Source organism: Phyllobates terribilis, unplaced genomic scaffold (assembly GCF_046119375.1).
Source record: "Phyllobates terribilis strain yellow unplaced genomic scaffold, ASM4611937v1 Scaffold_9__5_contigs__length_417890890, whole genome shotgun sequence".
NCBI classification, from domain to species: domain Eukaryota; kingdom Metazoa; phylum Chordata; class Amphibia; order Anura; family Dendrobatidae; genus Phyllobates; species Phyllobates terribilis.
In genome coordinates, this window is record NW_027362769.1 from 157,973,872 (window position 1) to 157,997,364 (window position 23,493).

A 23,493-nucleotide genomic window follows, 5' to 3' on the forward strand; every position below is an offset into this window, starting at 1 on the left:
CAGAGATGAAAAGATCAAGAAGGTGTCTGCAGAGCCAAGCGCAAAGAACTTCTACAGTTGGATCCAGAACGACTGTCTGTCACACCTGCCACACTCGTGACATGCACTCATACAATACACATGCATAACATTGACAGATTGAATCCCACAATGTTTGTCCGCTATTTCATCCTTCTCTGCTAGCTTTCTAAAACTTAAGATTTCCCGGTAGATACCTGCACGCACCCTCCGATCCTCACAAGATCTCCTTCTCTACTCCCCTCTTATCTGCTCTTCCCACAATCACATAAAAGTTTTCTCCTGTGCATCCCCCCTACTGTGGAACTCTCTATCCCAACATAAAAGACTCTCGCCTGCCGTGGAAACCTTCAAAAGGAACCTGAAGACCCACCTCTTCCGACAAGCCTACAACCTATTGTAAGTATTTTTGCTATGTACAACCCCTGGCAAAAATTATGTAATCACCGGGCTCGGAGGATGTTCATTCAGTTGTTTAATGTTGTTGAAAAAACAACTCCCCCCACCTCCTCCATCACCATTGCTCTCCCTGTTCTCCCCCCCACCTCCTCCATCACCATTGCTCTCCCTCATCTCCCCCCACCATCACCACTGCTCTCCCTCATCTCCCCCCACCATCACCATTGCTCTCCCTCATCTCTCCCCACCATCACCATTGCTCTCCCTCATCTCCCCCCACCTCCTCCATCACCATTGCTGTCCCCATTTCCCCCCATTTCTAGTCCAGTGTATTAGTTAAAAAAAAACAAAAAACACTTACCTCTCAGCATTCTCCCTCGCAGCATCGTCCTCTGCTTCCTGCCCGGCATTTTTCTCCTAACACAGGCTCACGCTGCATGATGACGTCATCAATCAGCACGAGCCTGTGTCAGGGAGGAAGCGCCAGGCAGGAAGCAGAGGTGAGGATGGATCGCTCCAGCTCTACTGCAATTTTCATCCTGTCAGCAGCGAAGCTGGAGGGATCGCTCCCTACCCACCGCACAGGATGAGGACAATCTGGCCATGGGCCCCCCGGAGCCTGGCGGTCCTAGAAGCAGGCCAGATTGCTCTCATTAGCCACACTGCAAGACCCTTCCTGAGAATTCTCTGGTGTCCCGGTGCCCCACTCCGACCCTGCATGTCATACAAAGCCATCCACAACTTGTCTCTTCCATATATCTGTGACCTAGTCTCCTGATACTTACCTACACGCAATCTCCGATCCTCAGAAGATCTCCTTCTCTACTCCCCTCTTATCTCCTCCTCCCACAATCGCATACAAGATTTCCCCCATGCATCCCCCCTACTCTGGATCTCTCTACCCCAACACATCAGACTTTCGCCTACCGTGGAAACCTTCAAAAGGAACCTGAAGACCCACCTCTTCCCACAAGCCTACAACCTATTGTAAGTATTTTTGCTATGTATACCCCCTTTCACATGTAAAGCTCCATGAAATAAATGGCGCTATAATAAATAGTAATAATAATAATGCATACATATATAACTAATGATCCCATATAGTACACGTTTCCATACTGTATATTGTACATATATAACTAATGTCTCCATACTGTTCATATAAATAGAATTGTCATATACATAAATAGATACATAAAAGAAGCCCCCATACACTACACATAAATATCATTGCTATACTCATCTAATGCCAATATATTGCTAAGCTGTACATAAACTGCAATTAAGCCATCATTCAGCACATACAGTTATATGAAAAAGTTTGGGCACCCCTATTAATCTTAAGCTTAATGTTTTATAAAAATTGGTGTTTTTGCATCAGCTATTTCAGTTTGATATATGTAATAACTGTTGGACACAGTAATGTTTCTGCCTTGAAATGAGGTTTATTGTACTAACAGAAAATGTGCAATCTGCATTCAAACAAAATTTGACAGGTGCATAAGTATGGGCACCTCACCAGAAAAGTGACATTAATATTTAGTAGATCCTCCTTTTGCAAAACTAACAGCCTCTAGTCGCTTCCTGTAGCTTTTAATGAGTTCCTGGATCCTGGATGAAGGTATTTGTGACCATTCCTCTTTACAAAACAATTCCAGTTCAGTTAAGTTTGATGGTCGCCGAGCATGGACAGCCCTCTTCAAATGATCCCACAGATGTTCAATGATATTCAGGTCTGGGGACTGGGATGGCCATTCCGGAACATTGTAATTGTTCCTCTGCATGAATGCCTGAGTAGATATGGAGCGGTGTTTTGGATCATTGTCTTGCTGAAAGATCCATCCCCTGCGTAACTTCAACTTTGTCACTGATTCTTGAACATTATTGTCAAGAATCTGCTGATACTGAGTGGAATCCTTGCGTCCCTCAACTTTAACAAGATTCCCGGTGCCGGCATTGGCCACACAGCCCCAAAGCATGATGGAACCTCCACCAAATTTTACTGTGGGTAGCAAGTGTTTTTCTTGGAATGCTGTGTTTTTTTGCTGCCATGCATAACGCCTTTTTGTATGACCAAACAACTCAATCTTGGTTTCATCAGTCCACAGGACCTTCTTCCAAAAAGAAATTGGCTTCTCCAAATGTGCTTTTGCATACCTCAGCCGACTCTGTTTGTGGTGTGCTTGCAGAAACGGCTTCTTTCACATCACTCTCCCATATAGCTTCTCCTTGTGCAAAGTGCGTTGTATAGTTGACCGATGCACAGTGACATCATCTGCAGCAAGTTGATGCTGCAGCTCTCTGGAGGTGGTCTGAGGATTGTCCTTGACTGATCTCACCATTCTTCTTCCCTGCCTTTCTGATGTTTTTCTTGGCCTGCCTCTTCTGGCCTTAACAAGAACTGTCCCTGTGTTCTTCCATTTCCTTACTATGTTCCTCACACTGGAAACTGACAGGTTAAATCTCTGAGACAGCTTTTTGTATCCTTCCCCTGAACAACTTTGTTGAATAATCTTTGTTTTCAGATCATTTGACAGTTGTTTTGAGGAGCCCATGATGCCACTCTTCAGAGGAGATTCAAACAGGACAACAACTTGCAAGTGGCCACTTTCAGTAGCTTTTCTCATGATTGCATACACCTGTCTATGAAGTTCAAAGCTCAATGAGGTTACAAAACCAAAAAAAGTGCTTTAGTAAGTCAGTAAAAAGTAGGTAGGAGTATTTAAAACAAGAAAATGATAAGGGTGCCCATACTTATGCACCTGTCAAATTTTGTTTGAATGCAGATTGCACATTTTCTGTTAGTACAATAAACCTCATTTCAAGGCAGAAACGTTACTGTGTCCAACAGTTATTACATATATCAAACTGAAATAGCTGTTGCAAAAAAACCCATTTTTATAAAACATTAAGCTTAAGATTAATAGGGGTGCCCAAACTTTTTCATATAACTGTATGAACCATAAAATATAATGTCTACAGTTACTTAAAGGAGGAGCCACTTAAAGAGTAGCTAAATTATTGCAAACATTTTTAATATTAGGTAGGTACGGGTCTGGGTCCTGAGACCCCCTGATCACCCACAAAAAAACCCTCAGAAGTGCAGAGCTCAGGAGACAGGAGCACACGGGTCTTTCCTGTGCGCACATGGAGAGGTATAAGGATTCAATAGTAATCATGGACTGTCTACTGAATCCATACTCCGCTTTTAGTACATGTGCACATGACGTCTCTTACATGTGGGCGGACCTACCGTATTTTCCAAGAGGAATCGCTGGCGCTTTTATTTCTTCAAGCTTCTTTTTTTGGCATTTTTTGGTCATTTTTTGAGCGCTTTCTCATCATTTTTAGCAGTAAGCTATTGTTTAAGCTTTCCCATTGACTTGTATTAAAAAGTATGGTGTGTCCTCAGAAGCCGACAGAAGAATGCACCGCTGTGGTGCATGTGGTACTCAATAAGAGTAATTTTTTTCAGACCAAGCAGAGGGAAAAAATTATGGAATCACTAAATTCTGAGGAATGGACCGCTCACTTCTTTTAACTGCCTGGTGACTTTGGAAATCGGAAGCAGTTACAAGACACTCAAAAAGCTGAACGAGCATATGAACAGTAAGTGGGATTTACATAGAAATAAACATGTTCATTCTTTTGAGCGTTTTCTAGGCACCTTTTCAGGTGAGTTTTGGAGCGGAATCCGCCTGACAAAGCCGTCATGTGCAAAATACCATGGGGAATGTGAACAATGGAGGTTTTTTTTAGGTTGTCAAAAATGACGAGTTTTCTAGGGTAAATGCCATCAGGAAACACTCCTTCTTCTTTTTCTAGAGCATTGTTTGCAGCTTTTGATTGGACAGTGTCTAGATTGAAGCATTTCCATCAGGAGCCGCTTAAAATAAGTGACATGCAGAAAGAAAGGTTCAAAAGATGGAACATATGGATAACAAAGTAGTTTTACAACAGAATTGCTCAGTAAGAGGCTTTCAAATGTTTTTTGAGCAATTTTTTAAGATGTTTTTTTCAGAGCAGACCTGCTCCAAAAAACTCCTTACAGAACTCTGTGTGCACAAGTCCTTAGATGCCACTGTCAATAGTGACAGAGGTTGGAAATGGGGAAAGGAGTCATTCTGACCCCCATTGGCCCCAAACCACAACATCTTTATGAGGTGTATGAGGAGCTGGCCACGGACTAAAGACTATTGAACCAATTGACGTAAAGCAGAGTCCACGGGCTCTATGGGATGCAGACTTTTTCCAGCTTGTAGCACAAGTTATGTCAATCTTATTGTTGTGTTTTATTGGAGATTTTCTTGCTCATCAGATTGGGTTGCATGGGTCTCTCCTAGCGAGTGTTCAGCCTTGGGAACCGCTGTTTCAATTCAGTGACAGTAAACAGAGGAAGACATGCAGGCTGAATCTTATGTATACGTTAGGCCAGACATGAGATTGGTAATCTGGTAAAGCAATCATACCATTACTCTTGTGAGTGTCTCAGAGGCCTCAATTGAGCCATTGTTTCATATGAGACTGTATGTTGACTCTTGTTGTATGTTAATTTGTAAATGCCTGCTGAGAACGTATTGCATCAGCCCACTGCACTTTACTAATCAACACAATTTAGGACAAATATGCAAGTTAGTTGAACATTCGAACAGTGAAGGATTACCTCCCCCCCGCCTTTCCTCAATCCTGTGGAGGAATGTCCTGAATGGAAGCTGTGGGTATAAAGTCTCTGGCTCCCTCTCCAGAGAGTCTCTACAGGAAAAGTCCAAAGAACCATTGCTCCATTAAGTAGAATAAAGGTCTGCTCATCTGTTCAATCACTGAACCCACAAAGGCACTTGGAGAACACCGGTTGGGACTGTGCCATATGTTGTTATCGGCTGGAGCTGTATACATGTGCTACAGTCATGGTATCCATCGCCTGGATGTGGCATGTGCTACAGTTGTGGTATCCGTCATCTGGAGGGGCATGGGCAGTGACTACAGACTATACTGGCCGAAGATACAAAAGCTGTGGCCCAACCAAAAGTTGGGAGAAAGTGGTTATCGCCTGGTTCAGCCCGAGTTTGGATCTTGTGGACTGGGGGCATTGTATTTTGGCCATCTACCCAGAATTGCTGTAAGACCATGGATGTAAAGAATAAAAAAATAGTTGCATTGCTATCCTGTCTAGGTAATTATTACAACCCACAACCTCATATCTTCACAGGTCGTTAAAGGCATTATCAAGGCATCCAGGGCACCTAATAAATGCCCCTGTGTCTGCCATATTTGTACACCCATGAAACCCTGCCCGTAGTTTCATAGGAAATCAGTAATTTTACAATATATTGTGAGATTAAAGATAAAACAAAAAAATTAAAAAAAGTTACAGCTATTGGATGGAGAGGAAGAAAGCTAGAAAAGAAATAGGGGTCTACTGGGATGCTGTTTCCTAATGACCCCATAAATCTGGAGCAGGCACTCACCCCAAGTACACGGGGTGGTAGTGAGCATGTTCGACCTCTGCACCATTCACTTTCTCACTATCGCTCCAGTCACACAGCGGATTTATGGCTCCTATTTACCAGAATCTGTGGTCGACCCAGCAGTCAGACCCCCAGTGATCCTACATCAATTATCTATTCTATGGATAGGCAATAATAAATGCTGTTTATGGGACAATCCCTTTAAGGTTATGGTCACACTTTGTGTTTTTGCTGTGTTTTTTTATGCAAATTTTAAGCTGCGTTTTACAGCATCAGCAAACTCTATGAGATTTCAGAAATCTCATGCACGCACACAGGTTTTTTCTGACTGATTTGGAAAACTGCTGCGTTTTTGCAAACTGGAGCATGCCACTTCTTTCAGCGTTTTTGCAGAGGTTTTTCCACCCAGAGGAAGCAATGAGTAGTGCAAAAATGCAGCTAAATCACAGCAAAAAACGCAGGTATCAGGTTTTGCTTCGTTTTTGGTGCAAAAAAACTCAGGAAGTTGCATCATGTTTTTTTGGGGGGGGGCACTAAACTTTATCAGCATGCAGGAGAGACAAAGGTATCTGAGAAAAAAATGCAACAAAAAAACACAACTAAATCTGTTTTTTGGTAAACAACTTCTTTACTGACAAGAGAGCAGGTTTTGCCTGTAGAAAAAAACACAACGTGTGAACATAACCTGCTAGTGCTACAAACCACAGAGTCTCAACTTCAGCTACATGAGTCAGATCAATCCACAAAAGAAACATTTCACTGACAAACTCAGCTCTGCTACATCTGCACATAAATCAGTGCAATCACACCACCTACAAATAACTTTTTTTTCCCTCAATCTAGGTCACTAATCTGTAGATATCTTTGGCTCCAGGGCAGAAAGGTCAAGTCACTAAAGGCCAATCATAAGAAATAAGAGGCAGAATTTTGTAGAGAATCCGTCTCGTGCAGGTTGATGAGCTGACAAAGGCTTCTGTCAGCACCGCAGGGATCTACCTGCTGACTGCAAAAAAGTCTGTGGAAGCAGTGAAATTTGCAGGGCGCACATTATTACTGCAGAAGGTGGCCCCCGATCCCTGACACATGGGTGTGCAGCACTCACCATCCTGTGCCCGGCCTCAGTGATTCTGGGGAGGTCAAATAATTGTCCAGTATAATATTGTACTCCGCTGAATAATATCACCGCTATACTGTCCCCTTCTCTTTCTATCACTGACAAAATATCCTCAGTCCTCAGAGTCTCTTCTCCCTGAATGGAAAGAAGAAAATGTATTAGAAATAGTAAAAATGCAAAGATAGACCTATATGAGAAAGAAAAATAGATAGATAATAGATTGATATATACTATAGATAGATGATAGATAGATAATAGATAGACAGATAGATAGATAGATAGATAGATAGATAGAGGGATGGATAGATACATAGATAATATATAGATGATAGATAGATACATAGATAATAGATAGATAGATAGATAGATAATGATAGATAGATAATGATAGATAGATAATAGATAGATAGATAGATGATTGATAGATAGATAGATAATAGATGATAGATAGATAATAGATAAATAGATAGATAGATAATAGATAGATGATAGATAGATAATAGATAGATAGATACATAGATAATAGATAGATATAGATAGATGATAGATAGATAATGATAGATAGATAATAGATAGATAGATGATTGATAGATAGATAGATAGATAGATGATAGATAATAGATAGATAGATACATAGATAATAGATAGATATAGATAGATGATAGATAGATAATGATAGATAGATAATGATAGATAGATAATAGATAGATAGATGATTGATAGATAGATAGATAATAGATGATAGATAGATGATAGATATATGATAGATAGATGGATAGATAGATAGATAGATAGATATGTGACACCCCAGGGGTCTGGTTGCCACAGTAATAGAGATATTATGTCTGAGAGCAAGTGGGAGGTTTCTCTGGTCAGGAGCCCTAAGCATGCAACACGGCCCACCCAGACCTGGGAGGGGAGGAATCTGCCCTTATAAACTGGGTCTGGGGCGGGATTAAGTCAGACAGAGCCTGCAGAACGAGCAGAGCAGTCAGAGCCTGGAGTGAAGCTGCAGACACAGGAAAAGATACATCAGGAGCTCTGTAGGAGCAGAGGCAGAAGGCCAGGGGCTGTGAGCAGAGATATAGCTCGCCCTGGCTGAAGTTACTAAAACCGGACACAGGAGTCCGAGGCTGTGGGGACTGATATATACCCAGCAGCAGAAACCAGCCGGCAGGGGATTCCAGGTCCTCTGGCCATAGAAGCCCGGAGGCTCAGTCACAAAAAAGGGACCAGCGCCGCCATCCAGGAGCGGAGGCTAACAGAAGGTCCCAAGTCACCAGCCATACGGGTGAGCACCACACGGTATACTCAGGGACGTGGGCTACTTGTAACCGTTGACAGCAAGGTAGCCAGGAAGAGTGCAGATAAACGGGGAGGCCTACAACTCCACCTGGCCAGGGGAACTCCTGCTTGCTCGCAGACTGACCAGGCCCCTTATACTAGCCAGTACTCCCGGGAGGGTCTGCCTTGTACCATCAGTAAAGACCCTGAACTGCACCTCACGTCTCTGTGATTCCTTGCCGCACCAGCACCATTAGCACTGGGACCCTCACACCATCACTCCCATCATCACTCACATTAGCTGCCCTGAGGCAATACTTCTCCTGTGGGGAGTTATCCCATACTCGGCTGCACAAACAACATCAGCCTCAGCGGTCGGCAGCGCAGCGGCGGTCCCCACTGACCGCAATCCACGGGTGGCGTAGTCGGACATTTGCTATACATTAAGACTGCCACTGGTTTGACCACCCTGGGCACAGACCGGGTCACCGCCACACGGAGACTACAACCCCCAGCATTCTACAACAGGCCCGGTTCCGGGTTCCCCTGCACAACACAGGCCCAGGGGGCGCGTCAACTTTGGCGTAGTCGGCAGGATTTCGTGCCCGCAACCACCGGGTACTGCGTGCCTGAAAAAGAGACTTTTATACTTACCTGTAGTGAAGTTTCCCGCCGTCCGGAGTCGTTTACCGCCATCCGGAGCCGATTCCCGCCATCAGACGCCATCTTGGACCGTTTCCCGCCGTCTTCTGCCTTCTTCCCGCCATCCGCAGCTGCTTCCCGCCTTCGGACGCCATCTTCGGGACGCCGCACGGGAAGAAGAGGGGCGTGGACGCCGAAAGCGCGCGAGATCCGAAGCTCCGCCCCACGCTCCGCCCCACGCTCTGACGCTGCGCAAGGTCCTGGAAGGGAGGCAGAGCGACGCTGACGTCATCGGAGCGCGACGCCAGGTCCTCAACCCCGACGATCGACTGCGGAGCCGCGGCCTACGGAAGAAGAGCATCGCAAGGTAGGCCACGGTCCACTAGGGGGGAGGAGGATGCCGGATACCGAGGGGAGCTCCACTGCCACAGCCACCGCCAGCGCAACCGCTGCAGCAGTCATGCCATTCACCATGCCCTATATCCCGGGGGCAACCTGGCTACCCCAGTACTCAGGGGAGTCACATACTCTAAATGACTTTAGAGAAAGACTGGATAGCCTCTTCCAGGTGTACCCCCTCACAGAAGAGCAAAAAGTGAGCATCCTGGTGGCCCAATTAATCGGGGCAGCCCAAAGGGAGGTAAAGTCCTGGCCACCTGGGAGGAAGAGGACTGTCAGAGAAATACTAGCCCGGCTGAAAGACACATTTGATACCCGCACCTCAGCCGAAATAAAGCTCAGATTTTACGGGTGTAAACAGCGGGCACATGAGAATATAAGAGACTATGCTCTAAACCTACAAGAGGCCCTGAGAGCCATTAAGCAGGCAGACCCTGACAGCGTGGGAAATGAAGATAAGCTGTTGACTGAACAATTTATTGAGGGTCTACTGTGCAATGCGCACCAAACCCAGTTGCGGGCAATGGCCTTACAGGACCCTGACCTGGACTTTGCACAGTTCAAGGACAGAGCCATCCGGGTGCTCCGAGAACCGGCACCAGGTGGCGCTGTGACCCACAGGCCCCCTGCTATCACTTACCACCAGGAGACGTCGCCCTTGTCTGCAGGGCCTGTGGGAGCTGATGCGCAGGCTTTAAACAGTGACCCGGCTACAGATCTGCACCATCAGGTCCAAGAGCTGACTAAGAGCGTTGCCGCGCTAACCAGAACTGTGCAGTCTTTACAGGTCTCTTCTCCAGGAAAGATCCAGCTGGCATCCGGACCGGAGGACGTCCCGTGGCACCGACTGAGGAGGACCCCACCGGCCAGAGGAAGACCCAGCTACAGATACAACGAGGACGGACGACCCATCTGCCGCCGCTGCAATCAACCCGGACATGTGGCAAGGTACTGTCATTTAAACAGGCACAACCTGGGGTAGAGGGCCAACCCCCAGGCATAAGACCATCAGGCCCATCAAACTGGCGTGATAAATACGTAGGGGGACGTCCAATCTTGCCTGTGGTACTGGATGGCATTCCTATGAGTGCCCTACTAGACACTGGGTCACAGGTGACCACCATCCCGTACGTGCTCTTTAAACAGTACTGGAATGACTCGGACATAACCCGCTACCCAGATGACGACCTGAGTATCATCGCCAGCAATGGTCAGCCCGTGCCGCAGGTGGGATTCAAAGAGGTGACCATTAAGATCGGTAAAGTCGAACTGGCGGCACAAGGACTGATTATAGTGGACATAGACCGTCATGAGAGTCACCCTAGAATAACCTTGGGAAGTAATGTGATTGAAAATTGTCTTGCAGAGGTGATTCTCATTTTACAGCAGGTTGCCAAGAACGCCAGTTCCGGCCAGCAGCGTGTGCTCCAAAAAGAGATCCGGGCACTGATGAAGCGGCAACAGGTGGAACTATCTGGTGGTGAGATAGGTAGCGTGAGAATGTGTGACCCGTTCCCTATTGCCATGCCCCCAAAAAGTGAGATGATGATTTGGTGCCGGGCAGCTATTGGTCTAAGAGGTAGAGACTACCAAGCAATGGTAGAACCCGTCTACTCAGACAGTAGGCCCACCATTTTGACAGCACGGGGGGTGGTCGATGTACGCCATGAGAGGGTGCCCGTTCGCATCATAAATATCGGGGAAGTACACCTGCCCCGGTATGCCACGCTAGCCAAATTGTTCACCATCAACCAGAACTCTGTACAGGCCGTGGAACCCTTGCCTCCATCTCAACCAGAGGAAGGTAACGGCTCTAAGAAACCAATGGAGGACTGGTGTCAGCAACTGCATTTGGGTACTGACTCCACTCCCTCACACCAGAAACAGGGAGTCTATCGGGTGGTTCGAGAGTACGAGAGAGTGTTTAGTAAACACTCGCTAGACTTCGGGCGAGTAAAGGGGGTAGAACACCACATCCCCACGGGAGACCATCCTCCCATAAAGGATAGATACCGACCCGTACCCCCGGCACACTACCAACACGCCAAGGGGATGCTTAGAGACATGAAGGAGGCTGGGGTAATCAGGGACAGCTGTAGCCCCTGGGCAGCTCCACTAGTCTTAGTGAAAAAGAAAGACAACACCATGAGAATGTGTGTAGACTACAGGAAGGTCAACCGTATCACACACAAAGATGCGTACCCGTTACCAAGGATAGAAGAGTCCTTAGCTGCATTAAAATCTGCTAACTTCTTCTCTACTTTGGATCTCACTAGCGGGTACTGGCAGGTTCCTGTAGCAGAGGCGGACCGGGAGAAGACCGCATTCACCACCCCGATGGGTCTCAGCGAATTTAACTGTATGCCGTTCAGGCTCTGCAACGCACCAGGAACCTTCCAACGGTTGATGGAATGCTGTCTGGGACACCGGAACTTCGAGACGGTCCTGTTATACCTGGACGATGTCATCGTCTATTCCAAGACCTACGAGGACCACCTGAAACACCTGGCAGAAGTGTTTGAATCTCTGGCAAACTACGGCCTAAAGGTGAAACCCTCCAATTGTCACCTCCTGAAACCAAAGGTGCAGTACCTGGGACACGTGGTGAGTGCTGACGGAGTGGCTCCCGACCCTGATAAGATCACCGTGATTAAGGACTGGCCAAGACCCTCCAGCATAAAGGAAGTGCGACAGTTCCTCGGGTTGGTGGGCTACTACCGAAGATTCATTCCCGGTTTCACCAAAATGGCAGCCCCTATGCAGGACCTCCTGATAGGTCAATCTCGGAAAGCCAAAAACCAGAAGCCGCCCTTTAGGTGGGAAAAGCTGGAAGAGGAGTCCTTCTGCCAGCTGAAGATGGCCCTCACGGGGGATGAAATCCTGGCATATCCAGACTACAGCCAGCCCTTTATCCTCCAAACGGACGCAAGCAACATCGGGCCAGGAGCTGTACTGTCCCAGATCCAGCAAGGGAAAGAACGGGTAATCGCTTACGCCAGCCGAAAGCTACGGCCCACGGTGAGGAACCCTGAGAATTATAGCTCATTCAAGCTGGAGTTCCTGGCAGTAGTGTGGGCAGTGACCGAACGTTTCAAGCATTACCTTGCCTCCTCCAAATTCACCGTGTACATGGATAACAACCCGTTGACACACCTGGACACTGCAAGGCTCGGTGCCCTGGAACAGAGATGGATGGCCCGCCTGTCCAACTTTGAATTCACCATCAAATACCGGGCAGGACGCTCAAATGCCAACGCGGATGCCCTGTCTAGAATGCCGAACTTACCGGACTTAGGGGAAGATCCAGAAGATCTGGAAGAAGTTGAGCTCCCTGCGTTCCACCGTCATGGGATTACCCTGTATTCCCACTGTGTGAAGGACAGGCGCTCCGTGACGTTCAATCCCTTGCCCCACTACAACTGGGCGGAGACGCAAGACAGTGATCCCGCAGTCCATTTGGTGAAGGAAATGCTGACCCAGGCCGATGCCCGTCTTGACCCAGATGCTCCGGAGGAGACCAAGCAACTGTGGAAGGAGAAAAGTAAGCTGTTCCTCTACAGGGAGAAGCTGTGCCGGAGAATGGTTAACTCTCGAACACATGAGTTGACCTGGCAGGTAGTGGTCCCAAGACGAGACGCGGCTATGGTTCTGGAGGCATACCACAACGGAGCAGGGCATTTTGGATGGAAGAAGCTGGAGTTCTAGTTGCGTGAACGGTTCTACTGGGTAGGCATGAGTGGAGCCATCGAGAGGTGGTGCAGAGACTGTGGCCCGTGCCACCTGAGAAGAAAAGACCGAGCCAGCCAGAAGACTCCCCTGCAGCCCATCATCACCAGACAGCCACTGGAACTGATAGCCCTGGACCATGTGAAACGCTCCAAGCAGATCTGGGTATGTCTACGCCCTCACAATCGTAGATCATTACTCCCGGTTCCTGGTGGTGGTCCCGGTCAAGGACTTAATGGCTCAAACAGCAGCTAGAGCCTTCCAGCAGCACTTCTGCCGTCCACACGGGTACCCGGACCAAGTGTTGACAGACCAAGGACCAGCCTTCGAAGCGGAGGTCTTCCAGGAGTTCTGCAACCTGTATGGCTGCAAGAAGATAAGAACAATGCCCTATCACCCTCAAACCAATGGACTCTGCGAGAAGATGAACCAGGTGGTGATAGATCTGCTAAAAACATTGCCCCTGGAAGAACGCAGTCTGTGGTCTGAGAAACTGCCCGATCTGGTGGACCTGTATAACCACATCCCTGTAGGTTCCACCAACTGTACCCCGGCTTACCTAATGAGAGCAAGACCTGGTAAGCTGCCTATTGACCTGGATATGGGAGTCCTGACGCCTGAGGACACCTCGCCAGAGGCAGACTGGGATACAGAACGGCAGCAGTGGTATCGGAAAGTACAGGAGAGCGTCGAGCGAAGTCTGTCTCAAGCTAGAGAAAGGCAAGAGAAGGCTTATAACCAGTATGCTCCCGCTGTTCCCCTGGTACCTGGAGAGCAGGTCTTGAAGAGGAAGAGGCGGCTCCACAAGTTTGACGACCAGTGGGAGAAGGACCCGTACACCGTACTGCCATCAAGCCATGAGAACCCAAAAATCTGCGTAATCAGTAAGGATGGAGGAGAAACCACAGCCATTGTCTCCAGAGACCACCTGAAGAAGTGTCCCGAGCAGCTGCAAAGCCCTGAAGAAGATCAAGGAAACCCTCAACCCGCAGAGGAAAGGGAAGAAATGATCAGTACCGTACTCGGAGACTTCCCCCGGTCTTGGACACAAGTAAACGGCGCTGTCGTGGTACCCGTCCTCACTTTTCTCCAGCCAGCCCCGCAAGTGCCTACAGAGGAACCGGTAGAGCTGGAAGAGCAGCCGGCCCAAGAGGCAGAAGAGTCCACACCAGCAGTACAGGAGGATCAACCCTCTGCTAGTAGTGAGCCTGCTGTGCCCCTAGTGAGAAGGCCAGGGGCTGTGAGCAGAGATATAGCTCGCCCTGGCTGAAGTTACTAAAACCGGACACAGGAGTCCGAGGCTGTGGGGACTGATATATACCCAGCAGCAGAAACCAGCCGGCAGGGGATTCCAGGTCCTCTGGCCATAGAAGCCCGAAGGCTCAGTCACAAAGAAGGGACCAGCGCCGCCATCCAGGAGCGGAGGCTAACAGAAGGCCCCAAGTCACCAGCCATACGGGTGAGCACCACACGGTATACTCAGGGACGTGGGCTACTTGTAACCGCTGACAGCAAGGTAGCCAGGAAGAGTGCAGATAAACGGGGAGGCCTACAACTCCACCTGGCCAGGGGAACTCCTGCTTGCTCGCAGACTGACCAGGCCCCCTATACTAGCCAGTACTCCCAGGAGGGTCTGCCTTGTACCAAAAGTAAAGACCCTGAACTGCACCTCACGTCTCTGTGATTCCTTGCCGCACCAGCACCATTAGCACTGGGACCCTCACACCATCACTCCCATCATCTCTCACATTAGCTGCTCTGAGGCAATACTTCTCCCGTGGGGAGTTATCCCATACTCGGCTGCGCAAACAACATCAGCCTCAGCGGTCGGCAGCGCAGCGGCGGTCCCCACTGACCGCAATCCACGGGTGGCGTAGTCGGACATTTGCTATACATTAAGGCTGCCACTGGTTTGACCACCCTGGGCACGGACCGGGTCACCGCCACACGGAGACTACAACCCCCAGCATTCTACAACAGGCCCGGTTCCGGGTTCCCCTACACAACACAGACCCAGGGGGCGCGTCAGATAGATACATGAATAGATAGATAGATAGATAGATAGATAGATAGATAGATATGGACAGATCAGTTATTTATTCACATATATTGTACATGTATTTAGCATTATTGCCATCTAAAGATTAGAGTTGCTAGAAGACACTGACACAGAAGTTTTGTCATGGGGCAAAAGTTAAGCAGCTCTACTGATAAGGAGGGCAGTGATTTCAGCTTCTTAGGAATAAATTGTTACTTTTTGTAAGATCTTCAAAAGTAATGAAAGGGTTTTAAGATAAACCCTCTGGTAGTTCTCCTTTAACATTGTCTTTGGGTAACTGTGAGCACTGGTAACAGTAATAGTAAATGGAATATTAGGGAACAAGTCTCTAAGTGGCGATTACAATAATTGGTTCTTTGTAGCCTTTCATAGTAACTGCAATAAATGATCCCTTGCAGTACCACTTTTCACCAACACATATTCACCAATGCAACAGCGCCCCCCCCCCCCCAGTATTAATTTACAATAGCAGACCACTAGAGATTTCAGCCCAAAATACCAATCTTTAAAAAAGTGCTAACAAAGTATGCTGCAGAAATGAAAGATTGCTAGTCATACTGAGCAGGACTTAACTCCAATATAGAACATTTACTTCCCCTTTAAATGACAGGACTACATCTAATGTAATTTTGTTTCAGAATGGAAATCGCTATGACTTCAAAATAGTCTGGAGGCTTCATCTTCCAGCTTTTTTTGACCAATTGTCCTCTCTGCAGACCAATTTAATAAGTGGGACGAGAGTTTAAGACCAAACTGTGTTCATTCAGAATTCATGTGCTGACCGAGAGATGTCACTCCTGAGAATTCGCCGGCTTCTGAAGCATTTGGCTTTGACTTTCTTACAAATATCAACTTATTTTTTTGCAATGGAGTCGTCATCTGCTGGGAGGGGATGTGCGCTCTTTACCTGAGATACAGTGCAGGGTTTCATTTGCTTAAAAATAGTAAATCTCCCGTAGGCAGAGAGGGAGTAAAATGTTTATGTGCCGGGAGACTAATTAGCCGGTCGGTATATGGTTATTTATACCGGCTTAATGCAATCGTTAAAGGTTTACGGAACGTAGCCTTTAAAGAAATGTAGCGACATAAAAAGGCACGGATCCTGCCGTATGTTCTGGTGAGTATATTGTAACCTTCTCAAATGTTAATGATGACGCCATTGAGAAATTGTTGCTTTTTACCAGGAAAAAAAAGTCACATTCGAGAACTATGAGCTACATTTCTTTTTCAGTCTAAGTTAAAGAGGTCCTTATGGCTCCCCAGACTTGTTTGTTTCAGTAAATAATTGCATATACTGGGAAATTACAATCTTGGAGTATTTTTTTTACTTAGAACTTCTTGTGTGGCTCCTCCATTATTCCTCCTGGAAATGAATGAATGAAAAACAGGTCGCTATTATTCACCCTAAACAGTGAAACTCTGTAGGACAGCGTCAGAGTGTTTAAGCAAATGCCTAAGTTGTCAGTTTATACACACATTTCCAGGAGGAGTATTAGAGGAATGGCACAATGCAGAATGTTCTGAAAATGTGATCAATTATTGTTATTTCATGGGGAATGTATTGGCTAAAACAGACATCTCAGAAGAACTGACAAGTTTTCTTAAAGGGTTATTCCAGTTTTATGGTTCTCCTGGTTTGGAGATAAGTCGGCCGCCGTTTTGCTGGATTAAAACAAACAATCAAAACTTTATGCTCAGCTGTTTTGCAACCTCCAACGCCATTGCAGCTCCACGCAAGTGGATTTCTTGTCTTCCATTGCTCCTTTCCAACAATGAAGCCAACCTGAGACCTGCAATTAGCGTCACGCAGTCATGTTGGGGGTTGGGAGTGACATATGTCATGACATTCGTTATTCCCCCCAACATGACTTTGTGATGACAATATGAAGCCACAGAATAGAGCGACAGATCATGGATGAAAAAAACACCAGTGAAGATGTCCAATGCCGCAGCAGAGTTGGAGGCAGCAGAACAGACGAGGAAAGGTGAGTGTAAATTGGGACAGGTTCAAATTGGATCTAATGTAAAAGGGACCAATGTAAATCTGCCAGCCATATTTGTGCCAATCTGCCCAAATCAAATTTTGGGATATCTGCTCCTCTCTGATCATTTTTAGATTTAAAATTTTGTGATGATTATTTTCTTAATATATCATTACATCGGTTGATGTTCTGTTTTCTTTACACAGAACTCTAAATATTCTGCATTGACATAATGATAAAATTTTGTCTGCCAGCAGTCACCACAAGAGGGAGCTGAAGAGCATATTGCATACTGTTTCTTCATAGAACTCAATACAACAGCAGTATGCTTCAAACTCTTATGCTCCCTCTAGTGGTGGCTGCAGGCGGACAGATCTTTAGCTTTTATTTCTATGTCTATACAGAAGATTTGAAGCTCATTATAAATCAAAGAACCGACCGCTATAAAGATTTAAAAGATATTACTTATATAAAAAAAAAGATATTGGAGCTATTTAGGTTATATAAACAAAACTGTCTTGACATTAAGGGGCACTAGACTCCAAGACGGAAGCACTGATAGAGTAAAGGTTTCTCTTAAATGAAAGATTGTTCTAATGTAGTAGGAGGCCGTGCTTGAAACGACACCTTGACATTTGCCCACATCCTTTTTTCATATGATTGCTAATTATAAGGCATTGAAAAGAGTTATAATTAAACATAAAGTGCTGCTCTCCCTTAGTGCGAGGCTTTCATTTTTCCCCAGAGTGTAATTAACTCGGAACCAAGCATAATAATGATAGTATCCATTTTTTTAAGTCGCAAGGGACTTATATCTGTGTACTACGCTCATCCGGACTTCGGCTATCAAACGCTACATTGTTAGCTTGTTCTCTTGATTTTATACAAAGCTTTGAAATAAATAAATAAAAACAAAAAGAAAGAAACATGAAAGATAAAGAATAGATTAAAGCTTCGGAACAGAAACAGAGAAATAAAAATGTCTGGTGGTACGAACCTTGCGGGGATGGACTAGGAGCATACTGGACTCCACGTCGAGCCCGTGAAACCGGATTTGGGATTCAACAGTATACTGCAAGAGACACAATTTTCTGTTTAGCAAACTAATAAAACCATTAGGTACCACATAAAGCAGCTACAGATAAGCTTCTGTTACACTAACAGTCTTACTGATGAAATTAGCTACAATGAATCTATGCTTGCTGAATAACATACTCCAAAAATTGCAACAGGGGATAGATTTCTGCCCCTACACAGTAACAAACTATCAGACTTGTGAGCAGAGATTGTTTGCTATGAGAAGGAGGCTATGAGTGGCCTCTATTTTAAAGGATTTGTCCAGTCTTACGTAAGTAGAAAGCAAAGTTATAACTCTTTTTTATCTTGATTCTGTTAGTTTCAATGTGTCAGTGAATGAGAACATTCATATTTACATTTAAAGGATGGAAATCAGCGGTGATCGTGTTCCACTGACACTGATGCGCAAATCATTGCGGAAAAAAGAGAAAAAAAGATCACTGGTACTCTGTGACAATCTTTATACCCTTATCAATTGAACATGAACGAAACAGCACCTGGATGTAACTACGATTATTTCCATTCACTGACAGCAAGCAGATATGTTAAAAATAATAAGGAAATTGCAACACAACATAAATGTATCTGACTTGATTGTATTTGCACATGGAAATATGTTGACAACCCTAGAGAGGGCTGACACACTTCATGTGTTAAAATATAGTATACATCCAAGCCACCCCTTTGTTTCAAAATAAGCCCTTCCTCTACAGATTAGGGTGTGACTACAGAGATTTAGCAGGGGGCTTTAGTGTTTGTCACAATGCCTCAGCTCAGTGTGTCTGGGACGCGGTGACAGCTCAGTTGTCTAATCTGGTGCAGGGACATGCTGAGTTGTCAGTATTTTGATGGACAGCTCAGCCATCCAATCTGAATCTGGGAGGTGCCGAGCTTCTTACAGGTGATCCCTGTTCAAGGTGATTACCCAGGTACTTATCTGAGCTGTCTGTCCTAAATCTCTACCAGACATAGCACCTGCTCAGTGGGTTGCTTTGTTTTTCTGTGCTCTGTTTGTTGATCTATTGCTGCCTGACCTTGGACCTCGTTCTGACCATCCGTTTGCCTAGCCCCTTTGCTCTGATCCGCTATCTTCCAGGCATTCTGACCTCAGACTGTGACCTGACTTTGCCTTTGTCTTTACACTTTAGTTTACTACGAGCTTTCATCCCAGAACGTTTTGACTACCCTGCCTCATGGCTTGTCCGTGAGTAGTGACTAGCATCACAGTGTTGAGTCCTGATAAAGAACGCGGGTTTTGCGTTCAAAACGCTTTGCTCCTCGTTTGTACATGGAATTTGACTATGGAATCTATTTTTAAATAACAATAAATTTTTGGAATATTTATGAAGCTGGAACTTTTTCCTTCCTTTCTTGGACATTTAAAGCAAGTGGTTCCTTGTGTTCTGTGCCTCAGAACGCCCGAGTCTAGGTAAGCTGGTGTTTCCTTCAATTTTACAGTGTTGTTATCCAGCCTTAGGCTGAGTTCACACGATGCGTATTTAATGCGCTTCCGCGGCGTTTTTGCAGTTGCGTAAACGCCGCGGAAACGCATTAAAAACGCATGGTAGAAGGGCAGCAATGTTCCCCAATTGAAATCCGCATGTGCTGTGCCCATGATGCGGATTTTTCCGCAGCGTAAACGCTGCGGTCAAAAATCCACAGCATGTCAATTAATTTTGCGGAAACACTGCTCTTTTGCCGCCATTGACTTGCATTAGACCGCATGGAATCCGCATCACTGTATATGTTGATGCGCTTTTCATGCGGTCTAATGTGCGGATGGTACCCGGGTGTGGATGAGAAGACTCTCATCCAGACCCAGGTACCATTAAAAAAAAAAAGAATAAAATAAAAAATATATATATTCTCACCTTCTGATGGCCCGCGCAGCGCTCCTGCTTGGTTCCCGGGACTTCGCGGTTGAATGAAGAAGGACCTTCGCTGACGTCAGAGTCATGTGACGGGTCACGTGACGCTGACGTCGGAAGGTCCTAAAGTCTTCACTGCCGGCAGCCGGGACCGAGCGAAGCAGGACACCGGGGGCCATCAGAGGGTAAAGTATATATTTATTTTTTATTTTTTTTCCTGCCAGAGAGATGCAGAAACGCTCAGGAAAAAATCCTAAGCATTTCTGCATCGTGTGCACATACCCTTATACAGCTATTCAGCAGTACAAGGATATTAAAAATGAGATTGCTCTGCTGATTGTGACCAAGTCTATACAGCAAAGCTGAAAAGTGCAGAAAGCATGAAACCTCAGTCAATTGTGTGCGTTCAATTGATGAATGGGAATACTTTTTTCTATTTTCTGTAAAACACTTGTAGACTTGAGCTAGCGAAAGACAGCAATCCAAATATAGCATAAGACTCCTATCGACGGATCCAGGAGCGCTTTCACCTGTGAGCCTGGCAATTGTTTTGCTGCTATATAAATAAATGACATTTTGAACCCTCACGCGCTGTATTGATTTTACATTGAGCATTAAAAACATCATGAGTAATTGTCAGCAATGTACGACTCAGCTACCAATGGCTTTGAGAAATAGCCTGAAATCAATGAGCAAATCCAATTGTGATGTGTAATGTGTGCTTTTCTATTGAGCTGGAATAAATAGAGCCCTATAGAATACGGAGAGGTGGATTTACTATGAAAAGAAGACAGTCACCACGGAAAATATACAAAAAATGGCAAATAATAGCTAATTAGTAGACTGGTAGGTGGCTCCTTACATGGTCCGACGGAAAGGCTTTAGCTTCAAGGAGAATCTTATGGCGAGTTTTTGTTGGTTTGTAAAAGGATAACTGCAAAACACAAACACGAGAGAATAATACTGAAGACACGAGCTTTATCCAGCAACCATAGTAATGCCATCATTAAAGGATAACTGAAAAACATGGTTCATGTTATTGTGCACATTGAACAATTCACATCATCTTCGAAGAGTGTTACAAAAGTATAAATATAAATTTCACATTCTTTATTGTAATTTTTAGCGCACACAAACATGAAGATCCATGTCAATATTCTTGTCCAGACTGGAAGCTGTTACAGTAGATAAAAGTGCAGGTTTGAATATGGAAAGTGAAATTTCAACTTTTTAAACCTTGTTCTTTCAAGGTGCAACTCCTAAACCAAATTTGTGAACTCCCCCGATCATCCAAGAAGCATCTGAAACAAAAAAAAGGACACGACCTATAGTTCTCGGAGTGTCGGTAAACCTTCCAAGAACACTGGCGACCATCCAGAATTCAGCAAACCTGGATGGATTCTCCCACCTGAAGAAGCTGGGATGGAAACATGGAGAAGGAAGGCTATGGTAGAGCGGGTGTGTGAATAGGACGTGGTCCCTGCAAATGGGGCATGGGTATGGCTGAATATTTACAGTGCCATGCTCAATTCACCCCTCAACTCTCAATCTTCAGGATGTCGACTGCATGCTATATATATAGAATATATTCTGTGCTGATCAATGTATTAATAATATCTTTATAGTGTTCCAAGTTTTGTTTTTCTGATATAGGGCTCCAAATATTGCTTTCATACATATAGGGGGCATAGAGGAAAGAATGCAAAAAGGGAATGTTCCCTCCTTCAGCATTAATTTAATGCACATTATTTTATTGTTACAAATGTTGCTACTAATAACAGAAAAAATAATAAATAAAGGGCAGCAAAACTACTTAAACCCTGCACAGATGAGGTTGCATGATCATCTTACGTGTACAGGTCTTGTTACTGTTGGGCTGAAGGACCTGCAGACATTTGGCTGCATGATCATCTCTGTGCAGGTCCAAAAGTCAAAAGACAGCAGCAGAGGTGGAAAATGTCAGTGGCTATGTAAGTGTAGGGTTCTTCTCTTGGGTCTGTATTTATTTAGCGGAATTGGTCTGGTGTCAGTTCAGGGGTATATTCTTGTTTATGGGTCTTGTCCGGGGATTGCAACAGTTTAGTGGCTCAGATGTCTGCATTTGTTTACAGAGTATAATTTATGGGTTTGATCTGGGGTCTCTATATAATTAAGGGTCTATATTATTTAACGAGTTGCCAAAGCTTGGAGCGCAAGTCTAAATTCACAATGTGCAGTGTGCATGCTGTCAGGATTCCCTGGTGCCAGAGCAAGTAGCGGGTCATCATGTGACCACAAATATGCGATTTGCATACTAACGGCCACATTCTGACTAGACGTGTCCAGCTTCACTCAATTCACTTGTATTGAAGGAGACCATGCATGTCTAGTCAGCATGTGACCAAATGTATGCAAATCGCAAAGTTGCGGTAATGCGCTCGTCCACTCCGGGAGAATACTGACAGTGTACACACTGTATGATGTGAGGATTCACGCAAGTTTGCCGACACACAGGGTGACAGCAGACTTGTGCCCCGAGCCTGGACGACCTCTTTAAGGACTGGTCAGGGGTCTAAATTATTAGAGGCTGGGAAGGCTGCAGATGTGAGGAACCAACGATGGTCATCATCATGGTGGTCTGGACAGGATAGAGAATAAAAAGGAAGATAATATTTACAAGGAAAGGTGACACTTATTGTGAGTCTCTACATTTATAGAGGAGCCATTACCATTGGCAAGTTGATGGCTTACTACATTGTGTCAGTGAATTTTGGATGTTGTCCCTGTGTAGCAGAATAGCATTTAACTTTTACATTTTTTTTTTGAAGCCCAAAAAGTGGTCACATCTGTTGTGATTTCCCTGACCCCCTTCCTCTTGGAAATTTGTGTAAACTTCATTGCTCAGAAGGGCAGAAAAGAAAGATCCTTCATGATAAATTATGAAACTGGATTTCATAGAATCATAGAATCATAGAATGGTAGAGTTGGAAGGGACCTCCTGGGTCATCTGGTCCAACCCCCTGCTCAAAGCAGGATTCACTAGATCATCTCAGACAGATGTCTGTCCAGCCTCTGTTTGAAGACGTCCATTGAAGGGGAACTCACCACCTCTCGTGGCAGCCTGTTCCACTCATTAATCACCCTAACTGTCAAAAAGTTTTTTTCTAATATCTAATCTGTGTCTCCTCCCATTTAGTTTCATCCCATTGCTTCTAGTCTTTCCTTGTGCAAATGAGAATAAAGATGATCCTTCTACAATGTGACAGCCCTTGACATATTTGTAGACAGCTATTAAGTCTCCTCTCAGTCTTCTTTTTTGCAAGCTAAACATTCCCAAATCCTGCAACCGTTCCTCATAGGACATGGTTTGCAGACCAGTCACCATTCTGGTCGCTCTTCTCTGAACTTGCTCCAGTTTGTCTATGTCTTTTTTAAAATGTGGTGCCCAAAACTGTACACAGTATTCCAGATGAGGTCT

The 23,493-nt window shown here is 45.4% G+C and overlaps 1 protein-coding gene and 1 long non-coding RNA gene across 2 annotated transcripts in view; one reads left to right on the plus strand and one right to left on the minus strand.

The window, feature by feature from the left end:
• The window catches only part of KYNU (kynureninase), a 129,910-nt gene that overhangs the window by 49,345 nt on the left and 57,072 nt on the right, over positions 1–23,493 (minus strand). Inside the window, exons 6-8 of the mRNA XM_073647244.1 lie at positions 20,899–20,970; positions 18,089–18,163; positions 6,988–7,134 (exon numbers count right to left, since the gene is read on the minus strand). Coding sequence (XP_073503345.1) covers positions 6,988–7,134; positions 18,089–18,163; positions 20,899–20,970 — 294 coding nt within the window. The remainder of the gene's footprint in view (positions 1–6,987; positions 7,135–18,088; positions 18,164–20,898; positions 20,971–23,493) is intronic.
• Positions 871–23,273, plus strand: LOC141161822 (uncharacterized). The gene is made up of 2 exons (XR_012250695.1): positions 871–1,404; positions 21,287–23,273. It is a non-coding gene; the product is annotated as an uncharacterized lncRNA (long non-coding RNA).